The 17133-nt window shown below is 33.8% G+C and overlaps 2 protein-coding genes across 28 annotated transcripts in view; one reads left to right on the forward strand and one right to left on the reverse strand.

Annotated features, from left to right (window-relative positions):
- FUBP1 (far upstream element binding protein 1) overlaps positions 1 to 12667 on the forward strand; it is a 34430-nt gene extending 21763 nt beyond the window's left edge. For 8 of the 23 annotated variants that reach the window (XM_070786258.1, XM_070786259.1, XM_070786260.1 and 5 more), the window contains 5 exons: positions 907 to 981; positions 7275 to 7334; positions 7416 to 7561; positions 10180 to 10226; positions 11131 to 12667. In XM_070786258.1, the coding sequence (XP_070642359.1) occupies positions 907 to 981; positions 7275 to 7334; positions 7416 to 7561; positions 10180 to 10226; positions 11131 to 11161 (359 nt within the window). In that variant the 3' untranslated portion in view covers positions 11162 to 12667. Of the gene's footprint in view, positions 1 to 906; positions 982 to 7274; positions 7335 to 7415; positions 7562 to 7934; positions 8330 to 9204 lie in introns of those variants that run through there. The other 15 variants (XM_070786262.1, XM_070786265.1, XM_070786267.1 and 12 more) reach the window with 10 other exon arrangements.
- Positions 12668 to 12685: 18 nt separating this feature from the next.
- NEXN (nexilin F-actin binding protein) overlaps positions 12686 to 17133 on the reverse strand; it is a 55960-nt gene continuing 51512 nt past the window's right edge. For 3 of the 5 annotated variants that reach the window (XM_070786280.1, XM_070786283.1, XM_070786282.1), the window contains 3 exons: positions 14374 to 14559; positions 13760 to 14117; positions 12686 to 13660 (listed from right to left, as the gene is read on the reverse strand). In XM_070786280.1, coding sequence (XP_070642381.1) covers positions 13647 to 13660; positions 13760 to 14117; positions 14374 to 14559 — 558 coding nt within the window. In that variant the 3' untranslated portion in view covers positions 12686 to 13646. Of the gene's footprint in view, positions 13661 to 13748; positions 14118 to 14373; positions 14560 to 17133 lie in introns of those variants that run through there. The other 2 variants (XM_070786281.1, XM_070786284.1) reach the window with 1 other exon arrangement.

A 17133-nucleotide genomic window follows, 5' to 3' on the forward strand; every position in this document is an offset into this window, starting at 1 on the left:
ATTCTGTTCCTCATTGAAGGCCTTAGCCTTCATTGATAGTACCTACCTAATTCAATTACAAATATGATAATTTCTGCTTCCATCATTTTTCTACATTTATTAGGTGGTATTTTACTATAAGAAAGAGGTTTCCTTTTCTTTCTATTTATTTATGTCAGTATGGATTTAATAGGTTTTATTTTAAACTTAGCCAGATTGGCCAGTCAGGAGCACCTTCACGATGGCTCCTGGATTCTTTTGACATGCCTGTCAGTTCTTTCAGCACTTTCCTGCTTTCTTGGACAATAAGATGCTTACTTTGTGTTTTTGGAGCTTCAGCCCTTGAATTAACCGTTTTTCCAAGGAGCCCTAATTTTTTTTAGTAGATAATGATATTTAGAAGCTAAATAGTTGTGTTTGTTGCCACTGAGGTGTTATTGCTACTAGCTCCATTCAGTGTGCAGAGCTAGGAAATGAATTTACATGCATGCATACCTACATATGTATAAAAATACATAAATATCCATATGTGTGTATAATTTTTAAACTGTATGTTCATATAACCTGCAATTCTATTCTAAGACTTGAAAGTTTTTTCCTAGCTTTTCTGTTTTCCATGCTTATACATGGTGAAAGACCTGGTATCTTCAGTGTGTTTTCTTATTTGACCAATGAATTTACTTATGCTCACTGTAACTACTATTCTAAATAGATGGAGCATCTTTCTGCCCACTCTGTCTCTTCCCCCAGAATCCTGGGTGGGTCTTTGGCACCAGCAAGGATGCCACTACCACACAGCATTTCCCTCCCCTCATTCCCCATGACAGACTACTCCCAACTCCTCTCACACGTACACAAAAACACCCCAGCGGCCAAAATTGCTTTCTAAAAACCTTAATCATAATTTTTTTGTTTTTCTTGAATAAGGAGATCAGCAGAATCCAGCTCCAGCTGGACAGGTTGATTATACCAAGGCTTGGGAAGAGTACTACAAGAAAATGGGTATGTTCTACATTTCATTTTTATGCATTTTATTAAATTAAAATATTCAGTAAATACCACACTAAAAGGTTAAAGGTTTTGATAAAAAGCATGTTTTTTCCATGGTTTTAGTACCTTGGACTTCTTTTGTCCAGTAATTTAAAATCTTGACGTGTAGAAGGATACATTCCCAAATCACTGAACTCTCAGAAGTATCATGGTCATTACAAATCATTGTTTAAATTGTGGTTAAGAAGTTTTTTTATTTCTAAACACAATTTACTAGTTGAAACTAAAATATAGAGCACCAAGCAATAATTGGTTGTGTGCAGTGTTATTTTTTCTGCAAAATAAACAGATACAGAAGTAACCTACAGTGGTAAAGGAAGTTAATTAAAACATATGCATATATGAAAAAAGAAACAGTCACCTGGAATTGCTGTCTTCTTCATTCAGTAAACATAGAACGTGTATTACATGCTAAGCATAGAAATACATGCTGAGAATGTGATTGTGGGCACAACACCTAGGAGTTCTGCCCTTCTGGTTATTATATTCTAATGGAGAGTACAGTTGTTAATAAAAGTGCTTTGCAAATACTGTATCAGTGGTTCCCCACCCCCCTTACCCATGGGGGATATGTTCTAAGTACTTCGCCGCATGGGTTCCTGAAAGTGCAGATCGTCCTAAGCTCTATATATGTACTATGCTTTTTTCCTATTATCAGGTTTATTTATTAGGCACAGTAAGAGAGTAACAACATTAATAAAATAGAACAATTAGAGTATATTGAATGAAAGTGAACATGAATGACCTGTCCCTCAAAATACCTTGTCCAAATTTAATGCCTTTTCCATCTTAACCAACCATATGTCACACACTGTAACTATGTGTCACATACTATAGCTGTAACTTGGATTTTGAGGAGTGACAGCAAAACTTCGAATTTTTTTTCTGCCACAGTTTAATAGATTTGTTCTTCCTGTAGATCTTAGCGACCTCAGCATACAATTTTTTTCTTATTAAATAGATAACTTTTTACCTTTTCACTTAAAGGAAAAGCCTTTTTGGCATATCCCAATTGCCAGCATCACTCTTCTTGTACTTTAGGGCCATTATTAAGTAAAATAAAGGTTACTTGGACACACAAGCACTGCAATACTGGGACAGTCAACATTATATAAACAAGATAGCTGCTGAGTGACTAATAGGTGGAATATGCCAGATAAAGGGACAGCATGAGATTTCATGTTGCTATTCAGGATGATGTGCAGTCTAAAACTTATGAATTGTTTATTTAATATTTTCAGGTCACGGTTGACCTTAGGTCACTTCACTGCAGAAAACAAAACCATGGATGGGGGTGGTAGGGGGCTACTGTCTGTTCACTGACATATGTACGGATTGGGAAACAAGTCCCACAACTACACAGTGGTGGAACCAGACTTTGGAACTCTTGAAAATGAAAGAAAGTGAAGTCGCTCAGTCATGTCCGACTCTTTGCGACCCCATGGACTGTAGCCTACCAGGCTCCTCTGTCCATGGGATTTTCCAGGCAATAGTACTGGAGTGGATTGCCATTTCCTTCCCCAGGGGATCTTCCCGACCCAGGGATCGAACCCGGGTCTCCGGCATTGTAGACAGGCATTTACCATCTGAGCCGTCCAAACCTGTCTCCTATGTTTGCATTTTTCAGGGACCATTTCAAATCCAATGATGTACTTCTGGATAGATCTGGCTGTTTCTCATGTGCTTATTCTCTTAGTCATTTAAAATGAAATGACAAACAAGCTAATCATATAAACTTGCCCATTCTGCACTGATATTGAAAGTATCTATGGTGATAGGTTTATCATAAAATAACAGTCTACTTGTGATTGATTCTCAGTGTAAATTTCAGGGTTATTTGCCAAAGAATATTTGCCATTTTTCACAGAAAAAAATTTCCAGAATGGTGATTCTATTAATCTTTATATAAAAGTACATAAAACTGGTGATGAGAATGTTTTACACAGCTAATTTGTGTTTTTAAAAAACGAAAAATAATTTCTCCTCTTAGGCTTTCTAGAAAAGTTGCTATATGTTATTCCTGAGGTTGTAACAAATTCATTAATTTATGTATTTGTGGCCCAGCTTGACCCAGTTTATCTCAGGCAGACCTATAACAACTAAAATTCTGCAAAAAGAAATTTTAAAAAGACTTGAAGACAGAATACTGTAATTAGGGCGATCACACAATTTATTGCCCAAATGGGGATACTGTTGAGAATAACCCGGAATGCTGTTTTAGTAATCATTCCTTAACAACATAGTGGACATGACCTGTGGTCACTAGCTTTTATGAAATAGCATCATTACTAAAGGTTAAAGAGTTTTCTTTTCACAATGGGCAGTATGCTTTATATGATTCCTACATTAATACTGAAATTGGGTAAAAACAAACCCTGTTGGTAGACTTAGGTAGTGTTACTCACCCAAAATATGTTGTATAATCTGCAAGTTCTAACCATTCAAATCTTTATTTTTAAGGGTAGACATTTCACTTTGCCTTTTAAAAAGTTGTTTGTGTTCTTTTCCCTGCTGACTGCTGTATAAAATTGTAATTATAGAGGTAGTCTGCTGGTCTGTCTTGAAACCTTTGTGGGAAAAGGTGGTATAGAAATAACTTAAAACACTATGTTTGACTGAAGATCCTCCTTAACCCTTGCCTTCTTTTCACTTGTTATTTTTCTGTAGCACTGCAGGTATAAGCTGTTATTTTATAAGCAAAGTGAACTGGTTGAATGATTCCCTTTAAATGTAAATCTTAAATAATGTTAGGTGATCTTTAATGATAGCTGCTGCTGTTGCTGCTAAGTCGCTTCAGTCATGTCCAACTCTGTGCGACCTCGTAGATGGCAGGCAGCCCACCAGACTCCTCTGTCCCTGGGATTCTCTAGGCAAGAATACTGAAGTGGGTTGCCATTTCCTTCTCCAATGCATGAATGCATGCTAAGGTGCTTCAGGCGTGTCCGACTCTGTGCAACCCCATGGACAGCAAGCAGCCCACCAGGCTCCTCTGTCCACAGGATTCTCTTGGCAAGAACACTGGAGTGGGTTGCCATTTCCTTCTCCCTTAATGATAGCTACAAGGTCTATTTTTCCTGTGGAAGTTTTCTTCTGTTTTGGATATTTTTTTGGTATATGATTGATTGCTTAACCACTTTGATTTCTTTTAAGTGCATTGCTTGTCCTTAAGACCTTTTTAGGATAGCTACAAATAAGAGACCTTAAAGGATAAAACTTATCAGTTGAATCTTTGATGTTTTTAAATAGGAGGGAAAGAAAAGAGTACTAGAATACCAGGGAGAGACAATGATCTTTATCTCCAAATTAACTCCCTTATTTGTAGAGATTTTTAATCTTCCAAGTGGCAGAGGTAGGATTTCCTAGGACTCTGGATGTCCTGATTTCCATCCAGTGCCCTTGTCACCATACTAGAACTGTCCCAGACTTTGAAGCCTTTTCAGCTTTTTCTGTTAAGAAAATCCACAATAACATTATAGATTTTTCAGTTTGCTTATTAAAATAGACCTCTGTTGAAAACAGATAAGTTGTTTTTAAATTAGTTTTCTAAGAGAATTCTAAATTACCTGCAATTAGCACAAAGAAAACTTAGGAGAGAAATTCTTAAAGATGAGATACTTGAAGGTTAATGAAAGAAACTAAGAAATTCATATTGCTGCCATATAAGGAATGACAGTAATCTGGATGTGTGTGCTTTTGAAGCTAGAACGAAAGGAAACTTTTCTAAGTAAACTCCCTAAAGAGAAACAGGGCTTCAAAATAGAGATATAGGAAGTTTCTATTTGAAAAGAGAGTAAGTGATGACATTTGGGGATAAGTTTGACTTCAGAGAGGCCCTTTTAATGTCAAGCACTGATACAGTGAACTCTGAACCCTTAGCATATGATACCTAGCATATGATACCTTAAGCCTTTAAAAGAGCCAGGAGAGAGTGATTGTGGGAAAGATAAAGGTGTCTGAGGATGGAATCTATTCAAGCGGAACTGTCTCTTAGGCTGTAATGGAATGTTGCATGTGAACTCTAGGGTGATTAAGTCTTATCTCTGAAATGAAATGAAATTAAGATTCTTACATTGTCACGTTATATGTAAATGTTAAGTAATGTTCTAATGAAGTATAAACTAAACTGTCTCACGTCAAAACAGTTTTGGAACTGAGGGAAAGAATAAAGGGAACAGGTTAAGTACATGCCTTTCCAAAGGGCAAGAGGCTAGAGGAAGATCCAAAACATAAAAAGATTAGACGGGAAAAGTTCTTTCCCTACTTTCCAAAGGGCAAGAGGCTAGAGGAAGATCCAAAACATAAAAAGATTAGACGGGAAAAGTTCTTTCCCTACTTTATAGCTGAGCAAAAAGAATCGCGTTTGCTCTTCATATAGGAGTGGAATGAGTTTTTCTATGGATGCTTTCAAGATTGGAGTGTCAGATGTTGGTGACTTAACCACGTGTTTATGTTTCTTGGAGTATAACATGTTTACTTTCAGTTTTCCACAGGAATATTTTGAGTTTGGGGGTGTTTTTTCAGTGAAAATTTGAGTTTTGATATTTTCTTGATATGTCTCCATGGTAACTGTAGTTTTTTTCCTCTCTAAAAATGAGTGTCTTTTAATGAAGTTTAGTTCCATTTTTAAACCTGTAGTGGACGTCGTCGTTGCCTTAAATAAATTTGGCCTCAAGTCAGAAGGCTTTGCAGTGGGCAGTTTGTTTTAAAAAAAAAAAAAAAAAAATGTGTGTTGGTTTTTTTTTTATTCTTAGTACCAGGATACTTGACAATTGTCTAAATACTGAAACTGGTTTTAGATTTACTTGAATTGTGTCTCATAAAATCAAAATATTAAATTCATTTCCTAAAAGAAGTATGGAAAAACGAAAGTGTGATAATTTTGTTAAGAGAATATAGGATTTCTCTGTGCTGCTGCCTGTATAACTAGGGGGAGTTTCTTATGTTTCTTAAGCCATACATCTTCAATTTTTATTTCCTCAGTTGCTTTTATTCTTTAACCACTTTTGTGATGATAATAGACTATTTTCTAAAATTGCCTTGGTATGGCACCATCTAACAAACATAAAACAGCTTTTTCTGAGTATTTTTTGTCTGGTTGTCATAACTTCATAAAGCCAAATGAACTGCAAACTAAATAAAATCTGTTCAAATAAAGAAATAGGAAAAATTATGGTCTCTTTCTCCCGAACTTTTAATTTTTTTAATACCTTCAAAAACCAGTATAGCGAACACCTATATGTATATTTTCTGTCCAGATTCACCATTTTCAAAAAGTTTGTCATATGTACTTTGTGTGTATATATACTTGTTTTGGTGCCTGAGCCATTTCAAAGTAAGTTGCAAGCTGTTGCTCTAAATAAATTTTTAATAATATTTAAGTTTCCCTGGTTGTCAGAAAAAAGTGCCTTGTAGCTACTTGTGTGTGAGAGGTAGGGTTGTCATTATTATTATTATTTTTTTAATACAGAGCCCATTCACGTTTCATGCGTTACATTTGATTATGTCTTTTTAGTCTCTTAATTCAGGAAAGTCACCTAGAAAAAAGACCTCTTTCTGAAAGCTGTTGAGTTTTGTCTTTCATTGATTTTGTTGCTTAGAACCTCTTCAGTAGTGATTATTTTTTATGTCCTGCATCAGGTTATTTTTAATAAAATTGTTATCATTTGGGCATAGCATATTAAAACTTTCAATATCTTATTAAAAGATATCTTGAAGATTAGTGTTATACATAGTTTATAGGTTACTAATCTGGAAAGAACAAATCTTGGCCAGATCTTAAAATAATAGTTTTTAACTGGGTTTTTGTTTCTCAAGAAATATTCTCTCTTCATTGAAGATTTTCATTTTGTTTTAAAACCTGTAGTGTAACAAATCCAAATGGAGAAGAAAACTACCAAAAATAGTGGTCCATTCATTCTCCGCAACATAACCATTGGGGAACAGTGGACTGCATGTTCAGACTTAATTTAGAATATGAACAGTTTATAAAAACTGTAACTGAACCAAGAAACTATGTAGATAGTTTTGTTTTTTATTAAAGAGTAATGCTAAAGAACTGAAAGTTATGATAGTATGGCAAAAAGAAACTAAAGAGTATTTTGATTTTTTAATTACAGAGTAGGTTTTGACACTAAGGAATATTAAAAATAGAACAGGAGCAATTCTGACCCTCTGTGCTTTTGTCGTTATAACCTGTACTTACAGTGGATATAATTTTGTATTAAAATTTAGGGGGTTTTTTTTAGGTCAACAAGGGCAGACACAAGATTATTCAAAGGCTTGGGAGGAATATTACAAGAAGCAAGGTATTGTTTTTATTAGAAATGAGATTCTTTGGGGCTTTTAATTGTGGTTACAGCAACAAAGTTGTTCTGTTTTCTCAAAAGGTCAAGCAGTTCCTGCTCCTACTGGTGCTCCACCAGGTGGTCAGCCAGATTATAGTGCAGCCTGGGCTGAGTACTATAGACAACAAGCAGCCTACTATGCCCAGACAAGTCCCCAGGGAATGCCACAGCATCCTCCAGCACCTCAGGTATAATAAATTTGCTAATGTGCTGATTTCAACTTCAGTCATGTTCTATGCATGTTTACTTTTGTCTGGGATTCTGTTTGCCTTTTAAATTTTTATCTGGCAAAACTATAAATGAAGTACTGTGGTATATTGTTTTGGGTTTTTGGTTTGTTTTTTTATAATGCTTCCTGGCATCTGAGTGCTGAATATTTCTATAATGCCTTTGATTTTAAAAATAAACTTTTTTCCCCCAGGGATTTGCAAATCATGCAAGAAGCCACCACCATTTATATTAACCAGTTTTTCTTTCTTAGAGGATTCACTCCTGAGTTAGCTCCATTTAAAGGATTTTCTTTAACTTTTTGTGTATTTCTTATGTATCTCTTCTGCACAGGGCCAATAATAAGAAGTGGACAATACAGTATTTGCTTCATTGTGTGGGGGAAAAAAACCTTTGTTAAATATATGGATGCAGACGGCTTGATGAAGATCTTAATTTTGTTTTTGGTTTAAATAGTGTTTTTCCTTTCTTTCTTTCTTCCTTTCTTTTTTCTTTTTTTTGAAAATGTACAAAATATCTATCACTACTGATAGGAGGTTAATATTTCTGTGTAGAAATGAAAATTGGTTTGTTTTTAGTATTTAGTGTAGATGTACACATTCCAGCAAATGTATTTGCAACTATTATGTGGTTAATGCTTTGTGATATAAATGTACTTTTTTCAATGTATACTTTCACTTTTAAAATGCCTGTTTTGTGCTTTACAATAAATGATATGAAACCTCCTGTGTCGGTAAGTTGGATATGTGGGTATTTAAAGAATTCATAATTTCTTAGTAATGATAAATTAAGATACATATACACAAATATATAAGCTTTCCCCATGAAATATTAATTTGAGTTTTTAAACACTGGCATGTTTTCTTCCCCCTTGCAGTATAGTAGTAGATTGGAGGATCTTTTCCATTTATTGTATTTGGCTGTTTTCAGCACAAGTAATCCTGATATCTTCATTTTTTTCCTTCTGTTTGATTAAAAACTGCATGTGTGTACAATGATCTTTTGGCATACTTCCATTGCATTAACAGTGAAATTTCCTTTTATACATGACCACTGTTTCAGACCTGTACTGCTGCTATAACAGTTAACCTTTCTGTTTTTAATTTGATAATTACTTGATTTCCAAGACTGTTTCAGCATAACTAATTTTAAACAGTTTTCAAATAGTAAATATGAGTAGTCTATAATAAGAACAGTATTTTTTTTTTCATGTAAAGGAGCTCTTGCAAGGTATGCAATATTAGTGTGTTTCTTTCTAAATGTAGGGTAGAAAAAGTGAATAGTATGCAAAAAGTATAGCTATAGTGCATCTGCCATTGAAACATTATTGCGGTATGAAAATGTTTGAGCTATTTTTTTCTTTTTTTTTTTTCCTTTTTGCAGTATAGATAAGCTTTGTTTTGTAAATGCACAAGTCCAATCATTGAATCAACTTAATTTTTTTATGTACTTGAATCATTTTATTACTCTATAACACTCATGCTGAAGTTCTGATATTTTGTTGAAATCCATTGTTTTACTCTTTGCATATTTGTTGGCTCTTTGCATATTAATATATTAGACTACATGCAAATACAGTCTGTCTTGCCATTGTCTGTTGAAGTGCAGGTTTGATCCAGCCAGTATAGAACTAGCTCTGTAGGGGTGAGGAGGACTGTGCTGTGTATCATCCTTGATTGTGTTCCTTCAAGGAGCATTGCACTGTAAGTACATCAGAATGACAAATTGATGAACTGCAACAGTATCTTTTTGTCAATGTTCCACATAATGCAAATGCCATACTTTGTTTGAATATTATGTTGGAATACAGTGCTTATATCTTGGAAACCATAACTGCTTCTTAATTTAACATAGAATATTCATAGGTCTGTATTTTTTTTTAAGTGAGCTTAATGGGTAAGTATTTTTGATATGCTTTAGCTATAGCTAAAGAAAACTCATCATTAACAAAGTTGAATAGTATTACTCATTGGTGCTCCTAAAATATATTGCTTTTCAGTGTAAAATAATGCATATCTTATATATTAATATGAAAGACTTGAAATGTATCAGACAGGGTGGTTTTCAGTTTGCAAATATTAAGCAATGTAGTGGTTTTAATACCATTTCCTAAATATGTATACTAGTTCTTTCATTGGTAGGGGAGCACCATTTGTTGTTCTGAATATACTATAAAAGGAAGATGTACAGGACATAAATGTTGAGATTATTTATAGGGTAGAAAATAGCGGTACAGTTCATTGTAGCTGTTTTGAAATGTTTTTGACTATCTTATAGAACCGAGAGTGACTTCTTCCCTTGCCCTTATTTAGATATGGATATGTAGTTCTAGTTTGAAGTTTTAATAGTTAAGGAGTTATCTGTTTAAGAGTAGGGTATTGATGTGAACAGTTTCAGTATTTTGCATGATACTGTTTTATAGATGACCTTTTAGGAAAGTGGTGCATTTATTAATTAAACTGAAGAGATAGTTTTCAGTTGGATTCAGTACTCACAAATTGGAGGCTGTTGATTTTGATTCATTTAAGGTTTAAAATCTTTATTAATTGCAAACAGTGCAATTATTTATACTTCACAGTGCCTTCCCAGACCTTCCACCTTAGGTTCTGCTGCAAAAAGCAACAGGTAAGCACAACCTAAGGACATATATAAATAAATATTTCAGTACATTAATGTTGTCCCTGTGAGGTTTTTGTGGTTGTGTATTCAAAAGCAATCTGCTACTGCTTCCCCAAAATGTATTTTGTTACTTATGCTACCATTTCAGTGGAAAGTCTGTAAGTTGTTCAAACAACTGTTTACTTTTCTAGGTGATGTTTTTATTTTGATTTTTCTTTTTATTAAAACAAGAAAATTAAGAGTAGATTGCTGCTGTAATTAAACTACATCCAAACTTTTTATAATCTTTTCCCTAATATAGAAAAATTGTTAGAATTTTAAAAGGAAAGTTACATAGTTCTCAAGATTTAGGAGATCATTTGGTCAGAAACTTCAACAGCCTTCACAGTCTGTTTATGATTGACAAGACATTTTCTTTGCTCTCCAAAGCTATGGAGTCTTTACTTTTTTTCTTGTTCTTGAACTATAGCAATTCAGTAAGGGCGTTATGGGTCAGAGTTTTATTATGACCTTTTTTCCTTAAGACAACTCAGTTTTCCTAACTCTTATTTATATACACCGAAAGAAATACTGGCAGTATGTTTGATAAAAGGCATGTGCATCAGTGAAATGTTAACTGTATAGCAAATAACCTATCATAATCTGTATAGCAACCAATATTTTTCTGATTTATAATACCTTAATAACTTGACGCTGCATTTATTTTATTTTTTGCCAGTTTTAAATGTTTGTGTGTTCTTGTAGATAATTTTAACTGGTAAATATTTTGAGTTAAGATGAATGTATTAAAGCAGCATCATATCAGTTTTGTTTATTCGGTTTCTAAAATGTGCTGATCCTTTTAAAACTCCTGCTTATCTTTGCAACAAAGAAAAATATTCAAAAATACTGCCTTCATTTTCACACACAGTGCTGAAGATGCTGCAAGCACCAAATCATAGCTCATAAAATCAGGTCCTGAGATAGTTACCCATAAAGAGGAATCCTTTGAGTGTATGCCATTGGTGAGCCGATGAGCATGGACCATAGAAGGGCTCAATGTAGAAGGTAAAATTGGCAAATCGTAACTGAGAAAAATGAAATGTTTTCCCATACGTAATATGATACAGGGTGTACTGTGCCTGCTTTTGATCACTTTTCATTTTAAAGTGCTATTCACTTGATCTTAAATGTTCCATGAAATGTTAAATTTTGAAAGTTAGTTATTGCACCACATTTATGTGTGTGTATATGTGTTTTAATAGTCAATGTTAAAATTGATAATATAAAGGAGCTCTTTGAACCTTAAGAGCCTGTCAAGTTTTGCTTAGTTGTAGTTTGCATTTTTATAAAAGAAAATACATATGAATGCTAATAGATATTGGGGCATTGTTTCTATCTCATGAGAATTTTTTTATTCATTAGCATAAGCCTTCATTGATACTGCAGGCATTTTTTAAATGGCGCTAATCTTAACCTTGAAATAAATGGAAAGCAGAAAAGGTGAGCCAGTTGATTTGAATGCAGTGGTGTTAGGAGTGGTAGAGACAATGTTTGGCTTGAAATTGATTTATTTAGCACTTGACAATATGTTTTTGTTTTTAAGATTTCATAGTGTGGTGGTAATTAGAATTCTTATAGTTTGATGTTTCTCTTAGAAATGGGAAGTATACTTTTATTTTTAATAAATGAAAATGGTTTTAATACTAAAATTAGTGATTTAATACTAGTTGTTTATGAGCATTGTAAAATATATTCTTAGACAAATACCTGAGTAGTTAATTTACAGGAGTGGGTTTGTGTAGGAGTAAACAATACCTTAAGAGGAAGATAGGAATATATTCAGAAGTGATAATGTTTGTTTGAATACTCTTGCCAGGAGAACCACTTCTACCTGCAAAGTTATGTTCTTTAGAATAAGGTTGTAGAAATTACTAGTTAATAAAGATGTCTTTTTATTTTCTGAAAATTCTGCCTCACTTTAAAATGTATTATAACAATACCTAAAGATAATTTTGATTCTGAAAATAACCTTATTTTTTGTTTAGTCATGAGTTTTCTTGCCACAGTATAAACTTCTGAGGGATTTTTTTTTAACTGGTGCTTTTAAGAAAGCAAATAAGTCCCAGGATTTTATTTTCTTCAGTGATACCCCTTATAGGAACTCATAAATGTATTTGCACATATATATATTTTTTCTTATGCATGCTCAATGCATTTTCGTCCTGAGAAAAGTGTTCTCTACAGAAACTACCCGTGTAAAAAGAAGATTGGCTTAAAATGGCTACTGTGATGGGAACAGTGTCTTAGGGAGATGCAGCTTGGACTTGAGGTAAATTGAATACTTTACAAACTGTGGTTTAGTTTGTTTTAATACCATTGTATGTAAAGGGGTACATGATTGCTGTAATTTTGTATTAATTATGGTTTCCTCAATAAAAAAAATAAATGTACATTGGTGAATATTATTAAGGAGTGTTTGTCTCTTTTCTTAAATACAGAAGTGACTTTATTATGGGTTTACATTGTAAAATAAAATTGTTTTCCAGAAAACTAAAATATAAAACAACTTGATAATAGAACATGATAGCTAATTATTTACAAACTCACTTTAAAAACTCAAAATTGATGATTGTGCCATTTTCCCCTACATCTAATTCTCTTAGATCTGAAAATCTTTATGTTTTGTCCTGCATGAACTATTAATACAAAGTTTTCTCATTAAAATATAATTTGCTCAGGAAAGTCACAACATAAATTTGCTTTTTATAAGCTTGAATATATATTACACAGATTTGAAAAATACGTGTTTGATATTCCCAACATTCCGTATTAGGCAGTGGTATCCATCAGATTTGCTCTGACAGTTGTTTCTTAAAAGTCTTAATTCTTGTTTTGTGTTCTCTCTGCATAGAGGGAGAAATAACATCCCTTCCCCCTCATCTCCCTGCTCCAGAAAGACTTTGAAACTACAACAACCAAAATGATACTCTACTGAGGGGAAAAGCCCACTTAAATTGATAAGTTCCAAATTCACTAACTCATCTATTTCAGACTAATTTTAGGTGTGACTAGTTCATAAATGATAATCTTTTCATGCAAAATGTGTCCTGTTTATAATTTCTTTAAAACTTAATGCTGTAAACATGAAAAATACACAGTGTTTGTAATAGGTTCTGATAGAATAATTGAGTAAATTCCCCCCTTTGCCCCATTAAATTACACATTAACTTACACTGCATAATGGGGTGATGAATCTGGTGCTCTTTTTTGGAAAGGAAAAAGGTATTTTTTAGATGAGCTTGTTTTTTGAAGACTGTTAGGGAAAGGAATAAGAAGTCAACACAGTGGCACTTCCAGTTTCCTTTTTTGGCCCCGCCACAGAAAAGATGGATGTAGTAAGAAAGTCGGAGAGAGAGGGTGTGTTCCAGGGAGAGGGAAGGGGACCTAGTAGTCGTCAGCTAAAAAAGAGAAGAAGAAAAATGATTTTTTTTTTTTTTTTTAGAAAAAATTTTTAAATAGAATGAAAGTTCTAGATTCAAAGAGGGATTAATTCTTACTTTCAATGGTAAGAATACAGGTGCTAGCTGCAGATCCTTTGCTGTTCACTGCTTTACACATATACTCTCCTTCATCTTCTGGGAAAGTTTCTGGTAAATAAAGGCAGTAAGTTTCTCCTCTTTCAATATATTGATAGTCTTCTCCATCCTGCAATATTTCTCCTTCAAACCACCATGTAATTTCTGGTTTGGGTTCTCCTGTTACTTTAACGGTAAATCTAACTGGCTCACTGTCTACAACTGATGTGTTTCTTAGAGGCTTCTTAAACCACGGAGCTCCTGATCTGGTTTGCTCTTCATCTTCAATGGTAGACCCATTCATGGTGCTACCCTCTTCCTCCTCCTCCTCTTCTCGTTTCTGTATTAAAATAAATACATTCAGGTTGGCATTTATACTGTAGTCATGTTTTCAGGAGAGTGATTTAGTAATAGAATTTGGAGGTAGATATATTTTCCCCCAAAGTAAAGAACATGTAAGTGTCCTTACTATAAAGTGTTTTACATTAACATTTCACTGATTTGAAAGCTATTAAAATGTATTTTTAATCCCTCCTTAAATTTCATTGTTTTTCAGAAATCATCTTTGGGAAAGAAAGGATATGAAAGCCTGGTACCTTTTGTAGTGCTGCATCAATTTCCTTTTGTTCAAACTGCATGCGTAGTAACTTTTGCTCTTCAATTCTTCTTTGTTCTTCTTCTTCTCTTGCTTTAGCCATACGTTCAAATCTAGCTTTCATATTCACTTTATGAGTAAATGGAGCCTCACTTTTTTTTGCAGGCTTAATATCAACATCTTCCTCCTTTACAAAGAGGAATACAATACAAGAATAAGAATTGTTTACTTTCTAAAAACAAACAAGAACTAAAATGTTAATAGTTTTGAAGATGCCTAGGCACAAGAAAATTAACATGTTTGGGTTATGCTATTTGCTACACTGCAGACTATCCCCCAGTTTAGGAAAGATGAAAGTTCACTTGTGAAATACTCTTTTTTAACAGTTGGAATTGTTCTCCCAGTGTAATTATCACACATTGTCTCTGGAGTCCTAGTGTATTTTATTTGCCCAACCAAATCTCAGTGCTTGTTAATAGTACTGAGTAAAGAAAAGGATGAGGAAATCATACACTATTAACAATTATTAAAATACTTTCATAAGAGTCTCCACTTAACTCTTTACCCGACCTCATAGTACAGAAATGCAATTTTGTTATTTCCCACTTCATGATTTCTTCCTCACCCTTTTTTGTTAATAACTGAGATGAATTCTATCCAGTAAATAATTTATCGAAAAGCAATGGCAAAGAAGAATGTGTACAGGTAGAATAAAATAAGACAACTGTTGTAAGAGGCAATGACTGAAACTTGGGGAAACAGGAAATACAGTTCTGAGTCAATTTATTTAGGGGTAAGAGTTGGAAGCCATGAAAATAAAGGGGTAATGTAAGAGTAGAATTTGAACTGTCAGGTAGCATGTCTGTAAAACCAATTTGGTGATAAGAAGGTCACTTACTGGCCTTTGAGAGCAGTTTTAGTAGAATGGGGTCTTGTGAGTATAGTTAACCCATGGTTTCAAAAATACCTTGCTTGTAGTTGACTCTTGGTCTCTAAACTACTTAGACTCTTGTGAGTTTATCTGGAAATCTCACCATTTGTATTTCAAAGTACTATGAGGAAATTACTTCCAGATATCCAATGCAAAAAAATAAAATTTTGAAATAAGCTATAAAATAATTGCCTGTATAAGAAAAATATTGGTTCATCAATGTTTTATAGTGTGAAGTGTTGCACCACAGCTCCAATGAATGTAGATGTTAAAAGTAAGTTGGACTGTTTTCCTGGGTCTCCTGAATCCAGTTTTTATTTGATACTGGAAAATGCTAGGATATCAGACATAATTAGAGACTTGATGGGTAACTTCTGTTCATGCCATTATTTAGCCTTCAGTTGATAAACATACCAGACTACCATTATTGCTAATGAATTTTATTGGTATGATTGCTTCTTGTTATATTTAAAAGACAGGGCAAAAAATACATTTTAAAACAATGGTCTGCTTGTTAAACAAGCAAACTAATAAACTGCGGTTTTATCTCAACAGACTTTTCCAAGACTTACATGGAAAAAAAAATGGACCTTTTTGTTCACACTGAATATTTAATGTTATTCTTTGCATAACAAATCTTTAAGATCGTGTATTTCAGCAAGTATAACAACTACTATTCTGGCTAGATCCCTCCCTCTTAATAACTTGCCTTCTAGATTTTTGTATAAAAGTTTGTGTAAACTCAAAAATTTTATTTATGTAGTTACCTAAAACCTGCCTTTAGAAAATAAATTTTAAGTAGAAGCTGACTTGGAGAAAGTTTATGAATAGTCTTATGGTTATTAAGTACAGTTGCTTTTCCTTGAATCCCTGTAAAGCCAGGTTAGAAGTTTTAACAGGAAATGGATCTACTGAGAATTATGTTATAAATGGAATGATCTTTGTTCTTTAGGTGCATTCTTTGTAGGGCATTGGTACTCCCAGCATGTGGATATTACAGGCAATACAATTAAGCAGTGAAATTTGGGATAAAAGAGAATGTAAAGAATGGTTCTGGAGAATCTAACTAGAAAATCAAACACTATTAGGCAGTTTAAGTGATTTATGTACCAAATGTTGGTACAGTTAAGGGCTACAGGAGCTGGGATGGAATTCTTAGATTAGGTAAGTTTACATGAATGAGTTAGGCCTTGAAAGATGTCTGGAATATAAAAAGAAGGTATTTTCTAAAGAAGGAAACCTGAAACAATCGGAAGGGACAGGTCCTACCCTGGAAGTTGACTATACTCTGCCAAAACTATGCTAATACAATATTTCAGTGACCCTTAGTTTATTGAGATAAGAATGTCAGGTTCCTCACAGGAAACTCAACTCAGGACATCCTCATGGGTTAGAGAGTCAGCCAAGTCCTAATCTTATGTCCTTTTATACAAGAGAGCCAGTAACAGCATTAAAGCAAGAAACCACCAGCATCATTTCTCTTATTCTTACCTATAAATTTTATAGGGCTAGGTATGACTGCTCTGAGGTTTCACTACGTTTAACCAGAAAAGGGGAGCAAGTGCATCCTGATTTAAATTCTTTACCTTCTGTGATTTATCTCTAAGGAATCAACTGATCTTGTGGCCCATCTATCCACTGAATGTTAATGTTTTCCAGGATTTTATTCATCTGACAACTATTAACCCTTTCAAGATGGCTTTATCTACATCTGTACTTTCAAATAGTATCCAGAAAAGTTAGTCTTTAGCTCCTGCCTCTTGACTGAGCTCAATACCTATGTTTCAGACTGACATTACTTGTCCAAATATAGCTCAAACTTCACAGGTC

The sequence above is a fragment of the Bos indicus genome, chromosome 3, assembly GCF_029378745.1.
Source record: "Bos indicus isolate NIAB-ARS_2022 breed Sahiwal x Tharparkar chromosome 3, NIAB-ARS_B.indTharparkar_mat_pri_1.0, whole genome shotgun sequence".
In the NCBI taxonomy this organism is placed as follows: domain Eukaryota; kingdom Metazoa; phylum Chordata; class Mammalia; order Artiodactyla; family Bovidae; genus Bos; species Bos indicus.